The 24509-nt window shown below is 40.7% G+C and overlaps 1 protein-coding gene across 3 annotated transcripts in view; it reads left to right on the plus strand.

Moving 5' to 3' along the window:
• Nucleotides 1-24509, plus strand: part of galnt17 (polypeptide N-acetylgalactosaminyltransferase 17) — a 416470-nt gene that overhangs the window by 345856 nt on the left and 46105 nt on the right. For all 3 annotated transcript variants that reach the window (XM_060848468.1, XM_060848466.1, XM_060848469.1), the window contains exon 8: nucleotides 19891-20076. In XM_060848468.1, coding sequence (XP_060704451.1) covers nucleotides 19891-20076 — 186 coding nt within the window. The remainder of the gene's footprint in view (nucleotides 1-19890; nucleotides 20077-24509) is intronic.

A 24509-nucleotide genomic window follows, 5' to 3' on the forward strand; every position in this document is an offset into this window, starting at 1 on the left:
CTATCCTTATAGGACAACCCACTCATTCCAAGTATGAATCTAAAACAGCTCCAATGCATTTACATGCCTCCTTAAGCAAGAGACCAAAGCAGCACACAATCTTCAAAATGTGGTTTCACCAATGCACAGAATACATGCCGTGTAACATTGTGTGTGGAATGAACTTCCAGAGGAAGTGTTGGATGCAGGTACAGTTACAACATTTAAAGGACATGAATAAGAAATGTTTGGAGGGATATGGGCCAAGCGCAGGCATGGACTGGTTGGACCGAAGGATCTGTTTCCATGCTGTATGACTCAGTACTTCTATGATGCTATGACTAGAAAGATTTACAGGACTGATGGAAGCCTTTCAGCCCACTTTATCCAGGTGTAATTGTTATGTTTAATTCCTATCATAATAAAGGACAACTTTCCATTAACTGTCTTGAATAAGTCTTATACCTGCATACCATTTTGTGACTCAGGCACCAGAAGATGTAATTTCCTCTGTATTTCATTCTTAATATAAGTAATACTCTGTTTTTCATTCACCCTGCCAAAGAAAACAATTTTGTGTTTACCCATATGATTCCCCATCTGGCAGATTTTTGCCCACTCTCTCAACCTATCTATATCCATCTGCAACATCCTTATATTTTCTTCACAACATACTTTTCTACCTGTCTTAGTGTCATCTGTAAATAATGGTGTTACGTTTGCTGCCCTCCAATTTGGAGGAACTGGGGTTCCTTAGGGTGCAGTGCTGGAGCCTCAACCTTTCATAGTTTACTTCCAATTAACTGAACATTTTGTAGTCATTCATGAGATGTGGGCATCAGATGGCTGGGTAATCATTTATTGTCCATCTCTGGTTGGACATGGGAAAATGGTGGGGAGATGCTTTCTTGAACTGCAGCAGTTCATTTGCTGTAGTGTTGTCACATTGAGAGGCGCACTCCTGCTCCTATGTGCACTCCAGAAAGGGAGCTAAATCATCTTTCCATTTGAAAAAATTTCATAAAGTGCTCTGAGCAGTTTGATTGCTTCATTTGGTTCAACTTTCTAATAAATTTATGTGATTGTAATTGAAATTAATGAATTAGAGTTGCAATTAGTCAATTTATGTATGAAATAGTCCCATGGGAGAAATTTGAATCCATAATTAATGCAGATATGTGCATGTGATAAAAATTTAAATGAGAATGAGATGACTCCCTCCTGCAACACATAAATCCGAATCGGTAATTTCGTTTTCAAACCCCTGTCATCTGAGCACCAATCTCTGGATCCTTATTGCATAGTTTTCCTTGTTCCCCCAGGTCCATAACCCTAGTTGTTCTCCTAAGCAAATTTCTGACTCCTTATTTTCCTTCTCTTCAACTTGTTCCACATAAAGAGCTAGTATTGTAATGATGGACTGATTACAATGTGACTAGTATTCAATGATCAAGCCTAGTTGAATGGGCGGATGAATAGATATTCATTAGTGGAAAACTGGCAACCATCACAACATTGTACCAAGTGAATTATTATTTTCAAATACTACAAGCAATAGTTTTATCATTGCTGTTTTTGATCATAGAATCTTAGAATCATACAGTACAGAAGAGGCCGTTCGGCCCATCAAGTCTGTATCATCAAAACTGCTCTAGTTCCACTTTCAAGCACTAAGCCATAAGCTTGAAGTTTAAGATAGTTTAAGTTCTTATCCAAGTACTTTTCAAAGGTGGTGAGGCTTTCTGCCTCAACTACTTTACTAGGGAGTGCATTCCAGACCCATTCCACATTCTGGGTGAGAATGTTTGAATCAAATCCTCTCTAAACTTCCTGCCTTCCACCTTAAAAATGTGCCCCCTTGTTACTGACTCTTCAACTGAGAGGATTAGCTGATTTCTATCCACAATGACCACCCCTCTCAACCTCTTATACACCTCTATCAGGTCCCAAAGTCAACTTCCTCTGTTCCAAGAAAACAAACCAAGCTTATGCAGCCTCTCTTTATGGCAGAAGTGCTATACCCAGGCATTTTCATATATTTTCACAGAACCATAGAATCCCTACAGTGTGGGAGTAGGCCATTCAGCTAATTGAATCCATACCAACACTTCGGTCCTACCCTATCCCTGTAACCTTGTGTTTCCCATGACTAATCCACCTAGCCTGCATATCCTTGGACAACTTAGCATGGCCAACCTACCTAACCTACATCCTTGTAGATCTCCTCTGCACCCACTCCAATGCCATCACATCCTTCCTTTAGTGAGTGACCAGACCAGTTTAGCTATGGCCAAACCAAAGTTCTCTACAGTTCCACATAACCTCCCAACTGTTATAATCTATGCCTTGACTAATAATGGTAAATGTCTCTTAAGCCTTTCTACCTGCTCTATTAACCTGACCCACCACCTTTAGGGATCTCGGAGAAGCACCGCAATGTCCATCTGCTCCTCCAAGTTTCCCAGTATCCTTCCATTAAGTACTCCCTTGTCTTGTTACCTCTTCCAAAGTGCATCTCCTCACACTTCTCAGGGTTAGATTCCATCTGCCATCGACATGCCATTTGACCAATCCATTTATATCCTTCTGTAATCTAGGGCCAACTTCCTCATTGTCAACTACCTGGCCAATCTTTGTGTCATCCGCAAAGTTACTTTTCACACCCCCACCAATATTCTCGCTTATATAATTTATATTTATATTATCAGATGACTGGTAAAAACAGGCTCATACAAGTTTTGACAAAGGATCATTGAATTCAAAACATGAACTCTTTTTTTTCTCTCTGCAGATGCTGCTAGACTTGATGAGTTTCTCCAATATTTCCTGTTTTGTGTCAGATTTAAAACATCTGCAGTTCTTTATTTTTATTCATACGATTTATTTTCTATTTTAGTCATTGATTCATATTATAATGAGATAGTGGCAGTAGTACACTTCCAAATATGCTGAGTAGTCATTGCAGGTATTACCAAAGTAATTTCTTGTCCCCTCATCTACTTGAGGAAATGTCAATAAAATTAAGTTGTTGAACTGTTCAGCTGAATGTCTATATCTGCTTACAGGTTGAGGCAAGTTTTGTTACCAAACTTCATGTGATTTTCATAGACCCATTGAACCCCAATAGTGTGGAAACACGCCATTCAGCTCATTGAGCTTATACCACCCTTTGATCCTACCCTATTCCTATAGCCCCGTGTTTCCTGTGACTAATCTACCATCTTTGGACAGTGAGGGGAAACCGGAGGAACTGGAGGACACCCATGCAGAGAATGTGTAAACTCCATCAAGACAGTCACCCAAAGATGGAATTGAACCTTGGCCCCTAGCACAGTCTCAACATTGGCTCCCAATCATTAATCTACCATCAAATAATAACTATTGGTCTGAGCAGTCACGTAGGGAGGCTGTGCCCTCATTGAAATGTTAGATACTATTCACAATAAGTGATTACCTACGTAAAGTTGAGGAATGACGGGAAATTGGAATTATTTGATATCTTATGTCAAACATTGCTAAAGAGTGTTCAGCAACAAAATACCTGAGAATTAATTTTTTGCCTTTTGTAGTTACCAGAACTGATTTGCTTGCTTTGAGGAGAAGAGATTTCCAGTGAAGATTTTCTCCCTTACAAGTTGTTGTATCGTTTTTGCCTTTATTTCTCGTTATCCCTTTATGTTTTCTCCTGACCCCACCACCACCAGCTATGAGAGTGCAGTCTGGGGTGACTCATTATCTTTTTTTTCCCTCTATAAATGCTTCTCATTATGTGTAATTCTCTGATCTTCAGACACAAATTGTCAATACGCTATCATTTAAATTGCTCCAGCCATTTGAGAAAGGCACGCAGAAATGGTTACTTTCTTGGGGTGAATTTCTTTCCATGGATACGGTTTTGTTTGATTGTTCAGTGTTTGATTAACTGTTGGCTGCTCACTGTGCTGTGTGCTGCTAGTTAACCCTGTGGACGCATTTACAGAGAAACCATTTAATAACCAATAAACATGTCAGAGCTGGAGTGGAAACATTTTAAAAATATCATCATAAACCTTCTGTTTGTACACAGAATCTGATGAGACTGTCATGTCTGCCTATCTCAGAGCTAAAAACACAGACTAAAAAGATTCTATTTGCTGCCTGGTTCCAAGAACTTCTTAATACACCTCCACAATGGTTTCCCGCTCCTATGTATTTCCAGAAAATCATGGAGCATTTTCTTTTAAGAGCAACCCAACGGGCATTTTATGCAATGTCTAATACCTTATTATCAACCATGAAATTGTGCATAAGGAGAATGTATTTGTGTAATAAAAACAAAAGATAATGAATGTGGAATAGAACTGAAGGAAAGATTTGCTAGGGATTCACTGATGGGGAACAGATAAAGCAGAAAGAAACAAAGAGACAACAGAAATGAGAGACAGAGAAAGTCATAATGTGTAGCAGAAAGATTGAAAAGAGAGATGCTGTCAGAAAGTAAGAGGAGATAATGGCGTTTGTGCCCAATGGCCAGGCGTAAGTGTTACAACCAGAAATTCATTCCTTTAATGTCTATTTTACACTAAAATACTAAATTGAATTGTTATTACTTGTAAAGAAAAACAAGTACAGATGTTAAATGAGAAAATGAGTGATAAAACATTTCTGATTCCTTGAAGGTATTTTCCCTGCATTGATGAAAGCAAACATATCAAAGAAAATGTTGAAATCGGAAACTAGTCAGGAAAACAATCAGTTATTCATAGGCAATTCTGATCAAGTACTAAGGCACTTCAAACATTGAACTATAATTCCAAATATTTCACACAGAATATTAGCTACCCTACTTTTCAAGTGTGGAATTAATTGCATTTAAGTGCATGTCTTGGGAGCTATTGCATTGTATAGTTATTGCTGGATGATATGATTGTGCACAGATGCAGTCAGATATAATTTCATTGCCTTCTTCATTATCAATCATTGTGCCAAAGGAAACCACAATGTTTCAATTATTTTGTTATTTTTTTCCCTGCAACATTTTATGAAATGAGGTAATTATATTAACTTCGGTAATGGATCATTTGAAAAAACGAGCAAACCAACTTCTACTTGACCAGAAATAATCAGATCTTGTGCAAAAGTCACAATGCAGATGTGGTAAAGAGTCATTCCATCCAGTCTAAGACCCCACTGATGACAGATGCAAGATAATAGGAATGTTTAATGCATTGTTTATTTTTATTTTGTACAATGGAAGACAAGGCAAAACATCACTGAGTAAATAATCTACTTAAAGCAGACAAACCTCCATGAGGTGATAATGATCATCCAAGAGGATTGAAAAAAAGGTAAGGAAATTTAGGTCCATTAGTCATAAATTTTTGGTGGTCTTTAGGAATTAAAAATGTAAACACCACTCCAACGTTTGAAAAGGGAGGGAAGGAGACAAGATTATTCACACCAGTTAGTTAATGGAAATTCATTGTCAGTGATAGCGGAGTGAATCTTAGGGTTCCAAGTAAAAGTTAAATTTAACTCACTTTGAACCTGACTCCAAAACACCAACAACATTTGGGCTTACCAGAGGCATGGTTAAGGATAGGACTCAGGTCCCCTTCCAACAGTGGGCTGGCAACTTTAAAACTTTCACAAAGTTGGCATCTAGACTTCTGTGATTCCCACATGAAATGTTTGGGTTGGACAAGAAATGCTGGCCGAACCACAAACACCCACTTCCCATGAAAGATTTTTAAATAACCTATTCAACCCTTGTACATATTCAGGTCCAATTGCTTAGTCAGTTTGAAAAGTACAAAGTGATCAGAGAGTTGATATGGGTTGGGAAGGTTCGCCATGATTAATTGCACTGTACATTTTGAACAGGTTGCATGATGGCTGGGGAGTGCCACTGACCAAATTTGTTGAAGTTATGTGCAACAAGTGGTGTAGGACACCAAATGAAATCAATCTCCTACTTATTTGACACAGGATCATTGTTAACCCACTTCATGATTTGCTTGAAGATCATGTTAAGTTGGCTTCTGTTATATTTCTGGTTTCCATTAAGTTTAAAACAATCATGATTTAGACCCATAATGCTGGAGCTTTACCGTGGGCATGTCTTATTGCTTTTTGTGTGGCTGGTTGACTACCATAAATGTAACAGCCTGGATATACATTCCCCTAGCAATGAATTCCTACCTATTTACAGATAATAGATCAATAGAATAGCCCCAAGCATAATTGTTGGACTCGAGTTTTGTAAACTATTCTAAGGTGCAGAGTTGATGTCAAGAATCAGGACTACAGCAAAACAAAAATCTTGCCACATCTCTGATCCTACCCTGTTTTTAAGACAAAAAGAGTACGAATATTTGTGTCTTTCTTCTTCTCTCAGAGAGTTGAGTGTCTTTGGAACTCCTTGCCCAGAGAGCTGTGAGGGCAATTCAGCACGGCCAATTCACCCAACCTGCACATCTTTGGGCTTTGGGAGGAAACTGGAGCACCTAGAGGAAACCCACACGGACACAAGGTGAATGTGTAAACTCCACACAGACAGTTGTCCAAGGCTGGATTCGAACCCAGGTCCCTGGCGCTGCGAGGCAGCAGTGCTAACATGAAACATTGGTTGCACGTTGCTGAGTTAAATGTGCTAACCACTGAGCTATCATGCCACCCTTTGGCCACAGCAATGAAGTTCCAAATACTGATCCATGCTCTAAGTTCATCATTCTTATTCCTGACACTCCTTGCATTGAAGTAGACACACTTTAACCCATCACTTTGCCCTATCGGCTATGCATCCTTCCTGATAGATTCTCTGCATTCTATTTCTGCCCATTTAATAACTACCCTCTCCTCCAACCTGCAGTTCTGGTTCCCATCCCCCTGCTAAACTACTTTACACCCTCCCGAAGTGCTCTCACAAATCTCCCGCTCAGGACACTGGTGTCCCTCCTGTTTAAGTGCAACCCATTCTTCATGTACAGGTCCCACCTTCCCCAAAAGATACTCCAATGATTGACGTATCTGAAGCCCGCCCTCCTGCACCAGCCATTAGCCATGTGTTTAGCTGCAACCACCACCCCCCCCCACCCCATTCCTCGCCTCACTAGTACGTGGCACCAGTAGTAATCCTCAGATCATTACACTGCTCGTCTTGCTTTTTAGCTTCCAACTTAATTCAGGCTAAGTGCCTGACTGACCTTAGCCAACCTAGCTGGGACTTGAATAGGACAAGCTCCCCTTTGACTTTCATGGTTTCTTGAAGCACATGTAGGATTTTTACTGAGTAAAATATTAGCATATGTCACAACTGTGAATTTGACACAGATTGATGAAATGTCTACCACTGTCTGATTGATAGATTGACTGTTCAGTGCTCCCACCATCTTAAGCTGCTTATGTCTGTCTGTGCTGAAAAGCAGTGCAAGCCACAGCGGCTGGCAGTCTGTAAGTGAGCACTAATGATAGTGTGCAATATGAAAGCAGTAGGAGCCACACAAACCCTGGCATCTCATAAATCAGTGCTGAAGCTGGTGAGTATGCACTCAGAAAGCAATGAGTGGAATATAGAGGTTGGCAGTTTCCAAGGAAGTGATAAAGTGAGAGTGTGGTTAAAAAAAAAGGCTAAGATCCAGAAGATATATCCTGTGCAAATGTATAAGGTATGTTTAGGTGTGTGTCCATGCGTGCAATATTAGGAGTTTAATGAGATGTAACGACATAGAAATAAGGCAGTTGCTGCACAATGGTGAAATTCTGAAATCACTGGTTAAGCCTTGAGGGGGAAAGTGGGAAAAAAAAGTTGACATCAAGAATCAGATTTTTCACCATTACTCATGACAGACCAGCAAGGGAGAAAATCTTCCCCATGTCTTTTAAGGACAATGCAAAGAGCCCTCTGTAGTGATTGTAATGAGGTCAGCCAGATGGACCTCAGAGATGATGAGTTGCCTGACTGGGGCTGTTAATCATGTCTAATCAGGGAGCCCTGGCTGACAGATATAGACAGGAGTATCGGGGTTCTGCTCACTGAGAGCTGGCTCTCAGGAAGCTGGATCAACGTCAAGTACTGTGCATATGTAAATAAAGAGAGTGACTTGGTGATGGGATACCAGCTCTGTGGAGTTATTTCACTCTCCTCTTGAGTGTTATCTTTGGGCATACTTCTTTAAGCCATTTCACTGGATTCTAATGAAAACTTTTGCTGCTCAAGTGACTGCTGAGAGAGATTGTGTATTAAATTCTCCACAAAGCTCATTATCTGATTGGAATGATGCAAGTAGAAAGCATTTCAATATTTATTTTCCTTTAGTGCAATTTAGGCTGACCCACATATATGAAAGTAGGACCAGTTACAAAAGACAAGAATTGGGAGCAATAGTGGCAAATTTATTTGCCTCCAGCTGTTTTGTGTGACGGGGAAAATTTGGGTTTTATTAACAAAGCAACAACCTTCATTTTTAAAGAAATACATGAATCTTACTTGTTATGCTCCAACCACTGTGTGTTATTGAATTATTTAACATGAAACATTGGTTGCACGTTGCTGAGTTAAATGCCTTCTTTCCCAGTTGTCTGGTCAAAGTGATGAGAATTCCTAGAAGCATGGCATTCCAATTGGAACTCAACAAACACATTGACTTGGATTCCATTTACCATCCTCTGAGAAAAAGAACAGGAAATGACATCGCCATAGGAAATGATGTCACCACTGGAAATTACATCATCAACCCTAGGAAACTCAAACATATAAAGTAGAAGGTGGGCTACTCCACCAGTGCTTCTTTCAGGGGCTCACTGAAGATGTTACCTAGTATGGTGACAAAATGTCTGAAAACAAACCTTCCAGCTCAGCAAGCAAGCCTACATCCATAGAGTGACAAGGGCCCACAGAGAACTCAGTGAGGTGTTGTCCTGCTGTCACAATGCAAAGTAGAAGCTTGATGGCATGGATTAAGTAAGGGAGGAGCAGCCCATTTCCCTCCTCCTGGACAATCATGAATATGATCTGTAAGATCAACTTTGCAGCAAGAAATTATGGTTTTACATGAGGGATATCGGAAAGCTGCGATGATACCAATTTCTGTGTTTTTCTTTTATTAAGCATTGTCAGTTTGTACTGCTGTAATGAGCAAATCAATAACCCCATGTAATCATTTACATCGTTCTACAATTAACTCCTGTTTACCACAGGCTATGTATCAGTGGCCCAGTTGTTTTGAAGATCAGATTCTAAGGGTGAATCCTAGTGGCCTGAGCGATGTTGGCTATGGTGAGATCTGTAGCACTATTGCAGGAGACATCTGGCGAGGCCTTACTCAACACCGGGAGCCACTTGCTCCATCTTTAAAGCATTTGTGAATCAGTGAGGCTAGTTTCTCACAAGGCAGCGACAAGTTGTCAATTAAGGGGGATTAAAGCTTTTTAAATACCTTATTAACCCCACAATTCACCTCATTAATATTCAGATGCCTACCTGATCAAAAGCATTGAACATGTTTGGTGTCACAAATTCTCAACATGGTGATCAGCCCCTGGTACCTGCCAACTGGAGCTCACCACTGGCTCCAAAATACTACCATGATGGTCACCACGTACTAACATCGCAGGTCTTACACAATGAGTACCAAACAAACCCCATTTTAATGCATGTTAGCCTCTGACATGTGCCAGTCTCTAACAACCCTGACATTTCTGATCCACTTAGATTCATAGTGACAGAGGTTTACAGCAAGGAAACAGGCCCTTCGGCCCAACCTGTCCATACCACCCAGTTTTCAGAATTAAACCAGTCCCATTGCCTGTATTTGGTTCATAACCCTCTCGATCTATTCCATCTATGTATCTGTCTTAATGTTTCTTAAATGATGAAATTGCACTCCTCTCTACGACCAACTTTGGCAGCCATTCAAGACACTCACTATCCTCTCTGGTGAAAAAAATGCCCCTCTGGACCCTTTTGTTTCTCTCCCCTCTCACCTTAAACCTATGCTGTCCTGTTTTAGATTTTCCTACCAAGGGGAAAAGCTGTCAGCTATCTACCTTATCTATGACTCTCATGATATATAGTCGTCTATAAGATCACCCCCCAGACTCCTACAATCCAGTGAAAAAAGTCCCAGCCTATCCAACTCCTTTATAACTCAAGCCTTCCAGTCAGGTAGCACCTCAGTAAACCTTTTCTGCACTCTTTCTAGTTTAATAATATTCTTTCTTGACCAGAAATACATGCAGTAATCTGAATGTTGTGACACTAACATCTTGAACAGCTGTACTAAGATGTCCCCACTCCTATACTCAATGCTGTGACTGACAAATGCAAGAATGCTGAAAGCCTTCTTCACCTTATCTACTCATGACTCCACTTTCACAGAACTATGAATCTGTATCCCTACATTCCTTTGCTCTATAATATTCCCCAAGGCCCTCCCATTGACTATGTAAGTTCTGTCCTGGTTTGAGCTACTAAATAGCAACACCTAGTATTTATCTAAATTAAACTCCATTTGCAGCCCACTGACACAGTTGACCAAGATCTCACTGTTTTCCAAGTTAACCTTCCTCACTATCCACGATACCACCAATCTTGGTGTCAGTCACAAACTATAAACCATACTTCCTAAATTCTCATTTATGTAAATGCTTAACAACAATGGACCCAACCCCGATCCCTATGGCACACTGCTGGTCGCAGGCCTCCAGTCTGAAAAATAACCCTCTACCACCCTGTCTTCTGCTGTCAAGCTAATTTTGTATCCAATTGGCTAGGTCTACCTGGATACCTTGAAATTTAACCTTATTCAACAAGCTATCATGTTGTACATTGTCAAAGGCCTTGCTAAAGTCCATATAGACAACGTCTACCATACTGCCCCCATCTATTTTCTTGGACATCTCTTCAAAACCTCAATCAAATGCACAAGACATGATTTCCCACGTGCAAAGCCATACTGACTAACCCAAAGGTGACTGTGCCTCTTCAAATGTCTGTAGATCCTGTCTCTCAAACTCACTTGTTTTCCCAGGCAGTTTCCTGTAGCCTTTCTTTAAAAATGGCACATTTGCCACTCTCCTATCTTCAGGCAGTTTGCCCATGGTTGTCAATGATATAATGGTGACATAGTGTTCATTGGTTAGCACTGTTGCCTCACGGCACTGTGTTCAACTCCAACCTGTCTGTGCTATGACATTGCTGCTCCTTTAACAAGGTTATTTTATTCTTGACTTTTTTTCTGGAGACATCATAAAAGACAGATTCTGAAAAGTCTAAGTTTAAAGAGTCTTAGGGCAAATTTTATTATAGCTAACAGATACTGCCTCCAGCAAAAGGCTTTTGAGTTTTTAGAAAAAAAATAATTGTACAATGAAAGGGGAAGGCCAGTTCTCCCAGCTCAGCTTTTCTCTGGTTTGTTTTGCTTTTGGCAGTCTGGCTATTCACTGAAAGCACTCAGGCAAGAAACAGCTACATGGAAGAGGGTGTTCCATGCTGCCATCTCTCTCTCTCTCTTTCCTGTAAGACCCTATGTTTGATTTTACCTTTTGTGCCAAGGAGTGGTTATGGGGATTATTGCAAGTATTTGGAACAACATAATTAAGTTGGGATAATCAGTTGAGATTTTGGCTAGTTTAAGTTATTCAGTGTTCTGTCCTCTTTTGTTTGTGTTTCATTCAGTAATCTTGGAAACAAATTCTGCTTTGTTTGAAACTAAGTGTTTTGACTAGCTGCATCCTTCCTGGAATATCCATGTTAAAACAACCAAAGATAGGGTGTGGGCTACTTTCTCGAAATGTTTTGAGGGGGTTTGGCCTGATCCATAACATGTGTGAAGTTTGCACATTCTCTGTGTGTCTGTGTGGGTTTTCTCTGGGTGCTCCCATTTCCTTCCACAGTCCAAAGATGTGCAAGTTTGGTGGATTGTCCATGCTAGATTGTCCATAATGTCCAGGCATGTGCGGGTTAGGTGGATCAGCCATGGGAAATGCAGGGTTACAGGGATTGGATAAGGGATGGATCTGGTTAGGGTTGGAATGCTCTTCAGAAGCTTGGTATGGACTTGATGGGCCAAATGACCTGCTTCCACACTGTAGGGGTTCTATGATTCTCTGATCAATATCTCCACCACGAGCCCTCCCTAACCCTCCACAAAGTGCTGGGATACACTTGATCAGGTCTTGGGGATTCATCTGCCTTAATGCATTCTAAGACTCCCAGCACCTCCTCTTCTATAATGTGTACTCTCTACAAGACATCACTATTTAATTCCCCAATTTCCCTATAATCCATGCCTTTCTCAATGGTAAATCCTGACAAGAAATATTCATTTAGGATCTCACCCATCCCTTGTGGCTCCACACATAGAAAACGTTGTTGCTTTTTAAGAGGCCCTATCCTCTCTAGTTACTCTTTTGCCCTTCATGTACTTGCAAAATCTCTTTGGATTCTCCTTTACTTTACCTGTCAAAGCCATCTTGTATCGACTTTTAGCCCATCCGATTTTTCTATTAAGTGTACTCGACACCCTCTATACTCAAGGAATTCACTTGAGCCCAGCTGCCCATATAGGTCATATTGCCTCCTCCTTTTACTTGAGCAGGGCCTCAATAACTCTAGTCATCAAGGGTTCCTATTCCTGCCAGCCTTACCTTTTACACAATGGTTGTGCATTTTAACAGAGTCCCTTAGGGCACAATGGCACTTATAATTGTAAAGCTGCTACTGGGTCACTGTGCACTCAGCGATACATATCCAACTCAGGGGTTGAACAGGCTGCATCTCCACTAGCACTGCATCAATACTTAGAGCCTATCTGAACACTTACACAATCCCTGTTTTGCATTGCCTTGCTTATTTGTATTTTATCCCCTCAGCCAGTGGTCTCTTGTTCACATTATTTCTGCCTTGTCTCACCATTTAGCAGGCTCAAAGTTAGAAAGCTGGTCATGGTTGCCAACAGGCCTCTGTCAAGTCAGGTGAGATACCTTTTAGTTAGGAGGTCCTTTCACAGTCAGGCATGGGCACCCTCTGATACCAGTCTGGGGCTTGGACGAGATCAGTCAGTTGCTCAGGGTCGTCTAGATAATTTCCACGCAAGGGATGGGGAGTCGAATATCAAGCAGCAAACCCTTTCTAGGACTCTTTCTGCCCTTTTATGGGCTGTTTTCCTTTTGGAATGAGAACTAGGTGTTACAGGAGATGAATATTGGGGCGGGGGCAAGCACAGCGATTAATGTTGGTGCAGGTGGGGAAATATCCTTAATAAATGAGTAGGCAACTCAGAGGTTGTGTGGGGTTAGTGCTGGTAGGGGTTAGAGTGGGAAGATGTTACAATAGTAGAATAGTAGAGACTGTGCCTTAATAGGAGATAGATAAAGGAGTGGACGTAGCATGAGTGAGAAGTATCGGAGAGAAGGTGGTGGCACCTAATGCTGGCAGAGTGGCTAAGGTCATTGACCTTCTTCCTGAATTGCTGAGTATTCCTTGAGATGGCTGAAACTAAACTGATCAGGTTGGTAAACCTGGACCAAGCTGGGTCATTAAGTGTAAGGAAGGAGATATATGGGTTCTTGATTGTCAAGGGGTTGTTGCACTTATTTTTGAAAGCTAGTTACCAAAACTCATTGTAAATGACATTTACTCTGCAGCTTTTTTAAGCAGTAGGGAATGTTGGTTGCAAACATCCTGGCACCAGGAGTTGTGGGCAATGTGAGATGCAGCTAGCAGCAAGTAACTGACTGGCTTCTGAAGTTGTGACCAGCTGTGGATGATAAAGGCCATCTGCCTGCCAACAACTATATTGATGGCTCTCGGTTAGCCAAACAGCTTGTGAGTGTGAATGATATAGTCAGAAGCCTTTAGACCTCTGGAAGGAGAGGTAGTGTCTCTCAGTAACTAGACGAAGTCTGAAGCAAGCCAATGCTCTTTCCTGCTGTGCTTTGACCAGCAACACATTTGCAGCTGTGATCTCCAGCATCTGCAGACCTCATTTTTTACTCGAAGATTTTAACCTACTGCGAATCCTCTTACAAGGATGCCTTCCTTGAAGAAGCTCTCTTCCTCCCTCTACAAGGATTTCAGTGAGTCCCTCCCTCACTGCACCCCCCAGGTCATCTCCTCTGCACAGAAGCTCTTCAGCCACGTTCTCCGGCCTATCACCCTCACCTTGACCTCCTTCCACCTATCCCACCTCCATCGCCCCTCCCCCTAGTCCCTCCTCCCTACCTTTTATCTCAGCCGGCTTGGCTCTCTCTCTCTTATTCCTGATGAAGGGCTTATGCTCGAAACGTCGAATTCTCTATTCCTGAGATGCTGCCTAACCTGCTGTGCTTTGACCAGCAACACATTTGCAGCTGTGATCTCCAGCATCTGCAGACCTCATTTTTTACTCGAAGATTTTAACCTACTGCAAATCCTCTTACAAGGATGCCTTCCTTGAAGAAGCTCTCTTCCTCCCTCTACAAGGATTTCAGTGAGTCCCTCCCTCACTGCACCCCCCAGGTCATCTCCTCTGCACAGAAGCTCTTCAGCCACGTTCTCCGGCCTATCACCCTCACCTTGACCTCCTTCCACCTATCCCACCTCCATCGCCCCTCCCCCTAGTCCCTCCTCCCTACCTTTTATCTCAGCCGGCTTGGCTCTCTCTCTCTTATTCCTGATGAAGGGCTTATGCTCGAAACGTCGAATTCTCTATTCCTGAGATGCTGCCTAACCTGCTGTGCTTTGACCAGCAACACATTTGCAGCAATGCTCTTTCCCCACCAGTTGCGGTAAGCTGTTTCTTTCAACCAATAAATCAAAGGCTTTATAATTTGTAAACCAATCACTCTCTGCCTCCTGCAAGAAACTGAAAAGTATCTGGAGAAGGATTGAAGAACAGCAGTCCTGACAAATAAATGGATCATGTCAGTGGTCCCTATGGAGAGCAACCACCAAACTGCCTTCCCAGTTTTTCCCTTCACCCATAACATAAATGTTTGTGTGTAGGTGGAGTTCAATAAGAGGGTTAAGATTTAAATCAGTAGAATTATGTGTTATCACCTCATAGTTATTCACTTGTAGCTAAAATCTATTTATTTGTAATAAATAGTAATTCTTGTTCAATACAGAAGCATAGTCCATGGTTTCTATCTGCATGGATAGAAACAGACAGGTAGATTGGAGAATTTCTGCATACCTTGATAAAACCTTTAATTTTTGCGATGACTTCAGGGATAATGGAATTTGATTTCCAGATCATTACCTCAGTGTGTCATGTTAAGTGGGATACTACATTGTTGGAGGCAGAATCTTATTGGTTGTGACATTATATTAAAACCTTGTCTTAAATTTCAGGTGACCATAGGTGATGTCTTGGATCTTCATTGAAGAGGGAGTTCTTCCAGTGTTCCCACGAATAATCATCCCTCAGTTATTAAAAAATTCACTACAATTTCATTTCATTGCTGTTTGAAAGACCTTGCTATGACCTTGGTTTCTGTGTTTCCCTAAAAACAATATCAATAACTGCACATCATTGTGAAGAAGGTCCTGATTATTTTGGAAATAAGGAAGTTGCAGATGGATATAGATAGTTGATAAAATATAATGTGAAAATGTGAAATTGTTTGCTGTTGCATGAAAAATAAAAATGCAGAGTATTACTCAAACCGAGTGTGACTGCAGAAAACCAAGTTGCATAAGTCGCAAACAGCTAACATGCAGTTACAACAAATAATTTTAAGGACAATGGCATGCTGTCTTTTATTTCAAGAAGAATTGAACAGAAATAAGAATGTTCCCTTGAATTACAGAAGGTATTGATGAGACTATACCTTGGTCTCCTTATTTAAAAAAGGATGTAAACATAATAGAGGAGGTGGGTAATAGTTTTTCTAGATACCTGGTACAATTGGGTTGTCTTATGAAGAAAGGTTGGTCAGACTGGGCTACAGTTTAGCAGAGGGAGGGATGGCTTTATTGAAGTGTACAAGATCCTGAATGATGTTGACAAGGTGCAAGTAGAAAGGATCTTTCCTCTTGTGACTCAGCCCAGAACCAGGAGACAGTTTTTATACATTTAGGGTCGCCCTTTTAGGGGTGAGGAGTGTTTTTCCTCCAAGGTTGTGCAATATTGGATCTTTCTGCCTTAGAAGGTGGTGAAGCCAAGTCATTGATTACTTTTAAGACAGAACCAGGTATATTCTTCTTAAGTAAAGAAATCACCAGCTATCAGAACATGGATACAGATCATGCATGATCTTATTGAATATCAGGATGGGTTTGAGGAGCCAAATGGCCAACCTTTACTCCTAATATGTATGTTCATATGTTATTTTGGCAAGAGCAAAGCATACACTGTTACTATTTTTAATGGTGTTCTATGTATGTTTGGATCATTTGTGAGGGATGACTGGAATGATTTTCCACTTTCAGGATTTGGTGACAGTATCCAATACTCCAGAAACAGGTTTATCGGGCAAAATGCATTAAAAAGCACGCACAGTCTTTCTTAAAGCATTGTACAATCCATAATCAGGAAGCCATGCGTGACCTAGTGGGCAGCACGGTGGCACAGTGGTCAGCACTGCTGCCTCACAGCGCCAGAGACCCGGGTTCAATTCCCGCCTCAGGCGACTGACTGTGTGGAGTTTGCACATTCTCCCCGTGTCTGCGTGGGTTTCCTCTGGGTGCTCCGGTTTCCTCCCACAGTCCAAAAATGTGCAGGTCAGGTGAATTGGCCATGCTAAGTTCCCCGTAGTGTTAGGGGCAGGGGATGTAAATGTAGGAGAACAGGTCTGGGTGGGTTACGCTTAGGCGGGTCATTGTGGACTTGTTGGGCCGAAGGGCCTGTTTCCACACTGTAAGTAATCTAATCTAATCTAATTCTGCTTTACATCTTCACAACCTAACATGAGTCACCAAAGGCAGGAATGTTCTCTTTTCTCCTGATCATACCACCTTACTTTGAACAACCAGATAACCAGCTGAGATATCAACATTACAATAGTTTCCTTCCTTAATTCAATAATCACAACCAACTTATGTTGTGGTGAGAAATAGTACAGTTGCTGGAACAATTGAAAGAAGATTGAAGTTCTTAAGAAAGCTGCTCAGTATCAGCAACATCAGTACTCTTCAGGCACATCCCTTTCCCAGTGATGGGTCATCCTGGACTTATTTTTTGGCAAACCTACAGAGAAAAGATAAATCTTGTCCTTGACCAGGTAGAAATTCTGCACAACATTTAGGTACATTTTTAGGTTTGGAGAGATGTAGACAACATTACCAATATTTGATGCATGGTCTATCTCTAGTTATTCTGAAAAACTGAACATGGGTCTTCTCTTTGAACTGCCATACTCATTGCAATGATGCCTTTGTTAGATAGGGACTTCAGAATGTTGATCCAGCAGCAATAATGCAACAGCTATGTTATAGCAGAGTTAATTTCCAATTGCAAAGCATTATGAAGTCAGCTATAAAGTACTTGTTATGATAGTAAACTACTATAAAGATTAACAATGATATGAATTGTGATGGAAGAACATCGTGATGAAAATTTCATTGGGAGATAGCGACGTTTTCTATTAGAAACTATCAATCTCATTTAATGACCAAAGTTAGAAGTGACCCACTCAATTATAACAATTGACTCTGCCACAAATGGGGCTTGTGAACATGTTGAACATATAGATATTCTAATGTACAATAGAGAACTAAGGACATAATGAAGTAGGAGAAAGTGAGGACTGCAGATGCTGGAGATCAGTCAAGAGTGTGGTGCTGGAAAAGTACAGCAGGTCAGGCAGCATCCAAGGAGCAGGAGAATTGGTGTTTTGGGCATAAGCCCTTCATCATCTCAGCACCACACTCTCGACTCAGGACACAATGAACAAAATTTATCCTCCTCCAAAAAAATTTAATGCTCACTCTTAAGATGTCACTAGGTGTGGTTTTTCTTTGCTTCTCACACAATTGATATCATAAAAATGTTTTCACACCTTGCTGGTGATTCAATCCCTGAGTGGTTTTTGGTTGAGCAGTAAAGATGAATGCTTCATACTCACTCACATTTGTTGAAGGAACATAGGAACAGGAGGAGGCCATTTTCCCCTTCCTGTCTATTTCACCAATCTATGATTTCATGGCTGATCTGCGGCCTAATTCCATGTATCTGCCTGTGCCCTAATATTTTTATATCACAGAAATTCAATGTCATTTTAAAAATTAATAATTGCTCTAGCATCAATGCCATTTGAGGAACATACCAAGCTCTTAACACCTTTTGAAATTGTCAACAGAAAATAGAAATTTCTAACTTAATTGCTGAAAGGCCTGGCTCTAATGTTTTGGATGATGTCCCGAATACAGATTCACCAACTGACTGAAATATTTCTCTCTATCTACCTCTACTGTTCTGTTGAGTTCAAATCTGACCTTAACCTTCCAAGCCAAGAAACCGTAGCCCTAAGCTATGTAAGCCCTTTTGCAATTTAACTCGATGATGTATGATCAGTGTACTCAAACCTGAGCCAAAATATCCTTCTCCAATAGTTTCTAAACTGAACACAGTCCGCCATCACCACCCCCATGTGCGATCAGACCATGACTTTCTGTGTCTGAAATATAACTTCACTGAGTCTCGTGACTTTTCTGTTTACATTTTGTGCTTGTTTGTGACACTCTGATGACCAGTTTCTGTCAATCCGTAAGTCTCATGGAACCTCAACTGATTCTTGCATTTCCCCATTTAACAATGTACCCTGATCGTTTTAAAGTGGATAATCTCACATTTGTCTATCTTGAAATCCATTGGCTATAGCTTTCATTCAGTCTTTTAGTATCTTGTTTTCTTTGTTTGATCCTATCTGTGCAGTGCCAACTATATGTGCTATCAGTAAATGTGCATATTTATTGGCTTTTGATTCTATCACCTACGTCACTAATGAATACAGTGAAGAGTTGAGGGTGCAAACACAGATTCTATAGGACACCATTAATCAATTAATATAGTGTATTGCCTGCTTTGTCCCTAGTCCCAGTCTCCTGCCTGTAGTGTCTGGTATCTTCTGTATTCACTGTGATTAGTTAACCCTGTGACTAGGAAAGAAAAATGAAACTGAGACAAGCAGAGAGCATAAAGTGGGCACTTTAGAATAGGGCAAGTAAAACTTTTATCACACACAGAACCTGGTAGGTCATCTCTGCACATCTCCCAGGCCTAAAACACAACATTTCCTCTCAACAAATTTAAGCCAGGTCAATCATTGTAACTCTAATGTCTAATTTAACTGTCATGGGAGATTCCTCCGTTTCCAAGCTTGAAGAGTATGCAGAGTGGATTGAAGCAGGTAAAGGTCAGATGATCACTGCCTCTTATGTATCAGGGCAGGGAGAGACCACGACTGCTGAGTGCCCAAATGTCCACATAGGATCTGAAGGGAGCGGTTGCTTCTTCAGGTTCCATTAAGGATTTTTTTTTCACTTCATGCTTACATTCCTGTGCTTCCCACCATTAGTGATCTATTTTAGTTTGAGAGAAAAGTGGAACTAACTTCTGAACTCATGCCACAGTCAAATATCTTATGGGTAATAACTCCATGGAATGCTAATTTGCACTAATACAGGAACCTCCTGCCAGAGACCAGTAGATGCCTCAGCCCCTCTGTCAAAACCAAAGATTGTACAATCAGACAGCAACAAAAAGCAAGTGGAGTCACCCCATTTTACCAGCTTGACTGGTCCATTTCCAATTCAGAGGGGGAGGGGGAAGCTTTCAAAATCTCTTCACTGTCTAGTGATCAGTCTCAGAATGGTAATTTTCATGTCATGAGCTTCCCTAATATATTTGAAACGATATACTTTATCTTCAATAATTTCCAGAAAATCCTTTGTAATATCTGCAAGGAATGGTTGTGTATAATTCAGACTCACCTTATTTAATATTTCAGGTCTGGCTATGTGGTGGAAGTATGGAAGTGCTACCATGTTCTAGGGTGGCTCACATAGAACGCATGAAGAAACCATACAACAATGATATTGGATTCTACACAAAGAGGAATTCACTCCGAGTGGCTGAAGTATGGATGGATGATTACAAGTCCCATGTTTATATTGCATGGAATATCCCCATGGATGTAAGTGGTTGCTATAAAATAGGATGCAGGAATGATTACAATGTTAAGTGTGAGTTATCTTAAGGTCAGGTCTTTGGGCTATGGCTTTGGACTTTGAGTATGTTTTGAAAGGCTGCAACATATTAAAAGGATTCTGGCCCCAACTGAGGAGAGGAAAGTCATTCCAAATGATTAAAATTGACTTTGGTGCTGAAATATTCGTGTCTTTGAAGTTGAGTGCACGGGTTTTGTTTCATTGTAGACAGAGTTCATTTGTATTCATGATTTTTCAAGGATTGTATAGTTGCAAGCAGTTTTTAATTAAATTTTGACATACGGCCATGAATTGTTCCCTGCAAATGTATTAATATGTTATAATATTGAGCATTGATTTTATGTGTTGTACATTAAACTGAATCACCATTTGCCATCTCAGGTGGGCGTAACTGATCCCATGACACCGTTTGAAGAAGAGTAGGGGATGTGACGGAGCCTCAGCTTTTTGCCATCAATGCTGATGACTTGGATAAAGAATTAGAAAGTTATGTGTAAGTTAGGAGCAGTAGGTTGTATAACTGAGAGCAGGAAATTTCCACGGAAAATATGCATGACAGATACAGTTCAGTGTAGAAGTAAGTAAGGTCATCCACTTTGACTCTGAGAAAAACAAAGCAGAATATATTTAATAATGCAAGACCAGGTGCTGCAAAGCAACAAAGGGTTTTAGGTGTCTCTGTTTGCAAATCATCAACAACTAGTGCATAGTTGCAAAATACAATCAAAATGATTCATGGAATATGGACATTGGCTTTAAGGAGATTGGAATAGGAAGAGGTGGAAGTGATGTTTTAGTTGTGTAAATCTGTGATCAGACCCTAAATGGATGTCTGTTATCGGTTGTTATTACTGAAATCACAAAGGCAATGCTAGAAATGTGCAAGAGTTTGGCTGGGCCCTGTGAAAAGGAACTGTCTCTGTCTATCTGAAACCAGTGGAATCAGTATTTCCTTAACCCATGTCCACCCTGACATCATACTCTCATCACTGGCTCTCCTGGGTTGCAATCTGCAAAAATGAAATGCAGAAAACTAAATGCCACTAAAAGTAGGCGCATAAAATATCACTGTAATCCACTTAAATTGGGTACAGTAAATATCCGTCTTTGGATGCCCTCCATCCGCCAGTATGGAACCTGCAGATCCCACTCCATCTCCTGGCATGGAGCCCAGTGTAGAGAGAGGAACGAAGTTAATGCCTCAAAACATTAAGATTCCTCTCCACCCAGCCAATAGAAATAGCTTCCTCCAAAGGGCTGCAGATGCTGGACCAGTTAATATTGTCAAGTCTTCTGGTATAAGGAGTACCAAGAAGCATGTGGCAAACATGGAGTAAATGGAATTGAGCTGCAGATCAGGCATTATTTAATTGAATAATAGACCAAGCTTGAGGAGGTGAAAGTCATTCTCCTATGTCCATGTTTCCAAGCCCATCACTGAATACATTTTACGATATATATTTATTAAAATGTTGATTTTCGATATTACTGCTGCTAGCGGCATGTATCATAAGTAGGGTTTTTTTCTTTTTAATGGCTTCCTTTTTCTCATTCCTGTTTTTGTCTTGACAAGCTGTGGGGACAGCACAACATCTGGCAATGCCATCAGCACTGTATAAACAAATGGCATCCCCACTGACTTATTTCCCAATATCTGAAAGTGGGATACAGTATTTGCCTCTTGCTTTCTCTATGTTCATAAAGCTCTGGATAAGTCTTTCAGATAGGGAGCAGAATTGCAGTGAGATATTTGCATATTATTCTTCAGTGCAATGCTTCAGTACACTATGCTGCTCTGCCATGCCATGCAGGCATTACGAATGATTCAACATTTTCATAGTTTTGGGAGATAAAAGTTGCACTTACATTTTTGTATCTTTGCATTTGTGCCCCTGACGTGCAGGTCTACCACATCATGGTAAATCCAAAACTAAATTGGTTGAACCAAATAAACATGTTTTTCAAGAAAATAAGTCCTTTCCTCCCATGTGAATTCCTTAAGTTTACTTTGTGGATATGGAAAAGTGAGGGAGGATATATTTTCAATTTCAATATCCAGATCATTTCTGCATACTGAGCCCACACCTTGTTGTGTCGATGATGTGGTATGATTAATAAAGGCAACGACCAAAATTGATTCAAAGGGGAGGTTTTCCAGTTAGTGGCAGCAGATGCAGCTTGGAGGTGAGACCTCATGATTGTGGAAAATAACTGGCAGTCATGGCTGGCCTTGCACTGTCTGAAGGAATGGAGCAAGCAGGAGAATAGAGGACCAGCAAGTGCCCATACATTCAGCCTTCCAGTACTGGAGCTACTCTCCTCAGATAATGTCAACTTGGTTCCAATGCATGAGCATCTCAGTCAGTCAGTCTTTTTAGATGTCTTCGGACATATCCCTGTGGCAATCACGTCCTGAGCTGGGACTCAAACCTGGACCTTCTGGCCCAGAGGTAAGAGCACTACCACCACACCACAAACCTGTCGTCTTGTTACTGTGTTTATACACAAGCCTTAATCAATGAATATTGGCTTACAGCTGCATTCCCTCAGCTCATGCCCCAAACCATTCATTCTTACCATTATTAAAACTGAAAATCTGATTCTGCCATTTTCTAATCTGTTAACAAGCTCTTCAATGAGCTCAAAAGCCAGATAACTGGAAGCATGTCATTTTCTTGCTCCACTCCAGCCATCCCTTTAAAAAATATCAACATTTATCCAGAAGGTCTAGAAAACTGCCTCATTATCTGAGCCCATGGCTCTTCTTGCAAGCGCAATGAGTATCCAGCCAGGTTTCAGCAGCTTGAGTATCCAATATAAAAAGCTCTCTGATGTTTTGTATTAATGTGAAGTGATACAAATGTTGCACAGAAATCTTTGGGTGCAACTGTTGAAAGCATATTGCTTTCATTTGACCATCCTCACTGCTATCCAACAATGATCGTGATTGGACAGTGAATGTGCCTCCTGCCATTCTGAACATCTGGAGCTAAGAGAACAGCACATAAATCAATCCTGGTCATCTCAGCACAAGCCAGGAGTCTGTAGAAACTCATTATTTTGTAGAAGTCACATCAAAACCTGTGCCAAGAAATGTAATGTGCAAGTCACACCTGCTGGCACAGCTCTTGGCACTTCACCTCTGATAGGTGTTCTCCAGCGAGGATCTAACTTTCATCAGCTCATTTTCTTGTCAACTCAGTTTAATTTAACACCAGCCTCAATGAATAGATGCTCTCAAAGCATCATGGCTGAACTTTAACCCAAATGTGGATGCTTTGAGCAAGCTGTGGCCTCAGAGGTATCCCACTCATTTCCAAGATGGCACCACTCAGCTGTTGGGTCCCAGGCAAGGAGGGATAAGCTAGTGGCTTGGATTAAAAGTAGCAAACTTCCAGGAAAAATCAAGGAGAACAAAGACTTTATCAGGCTAGAATAACAAGATGTGGTTTAATCTACAAAAAGTAACACAGATCCTCATTAATACATCAGTTACTGACTTATGAAAGGTTACACTGATCTGGCGGTAGAATTTATACAGAAGACAAATACTAGTTTATTACACACAACATACATTATAATTGTATCTGCTATGTACAACTGTTTACAAAAGCAATATTTTTACCGATGTAGGTTTCAGAAATTTGAAGCACAAAGGAACTTAGGAATCTTATTTCAGGATTCTTTTAAGGTGAGCATGCATTTAGGTAGGCAAATGCAATGTTAATATTCAATTCAAGGGGACTAAAACACGAGGGCAGCTGAAGCTATGTAAGGCTCAGGTTAGACCACATTTGGAACATTGTGAGCAGTTTTGGACTCCATTTCTAAGGAAGACCTTGGAGGGATTCAGAGTAGGTACAAGAATCATCCTGGGGATGAAGAGCTGGTCATTATGAGGAGCATTTGAGGTCTCTGGGTCTGTACTCAGTGGAATTTAGAAGGGTGAGGCGGGATCTCATTCAGACTTACAGAACACTGAGAGGCCTGGATAGAGTGGATGTGGAGAAGATGTTTCTACTTGTAGGAGAGACTAGGACAGGAGGGCTCAGAGCAGAGTGAACTGAGATGAGGTGGAATTTCTTCAGACAGTTCTGAATCTGAGGAACTCATTACTGCAGAGAGCTGTGAAGACTAAGTCATTGGGTATATTTAAGATAGAGATAGATAGTTTCTTAATCAGTACAGAAATCAAGGGATACAGAAGAATGAGGTTGGGAAATATATCAACTGTGATACCTAAATCTCAAAGTTTTATAATTTGATGAGTTATCCTTAATATCACATATTCTATTTTACTCACCATACAAATTATTCTACTTTTAAGCAGCAAATTTGTAATAACATTTTTATAAAACTTAGAATAGCAATTGAAAACTATTTTTTAAAATCTTGCAAC

This window comes from Hemiscyllium ocellatum, chromosome 31, assembly GCF_020745735.1.
Source record: "Hemiscyllium ocellatum isolate sHemOce1 chromosome 31, sHemOce1.pat.X.cur, whole genome shotgun sequence".
Taxonomy (NCBI): domain Eukaryota; kingdom Metazoa; phylum Chordata; class Chondrichthyes; order Orectolobiformes; family Hemiscylliidae; genus Hemiscyllium; species Hemiscyllium ocellatum.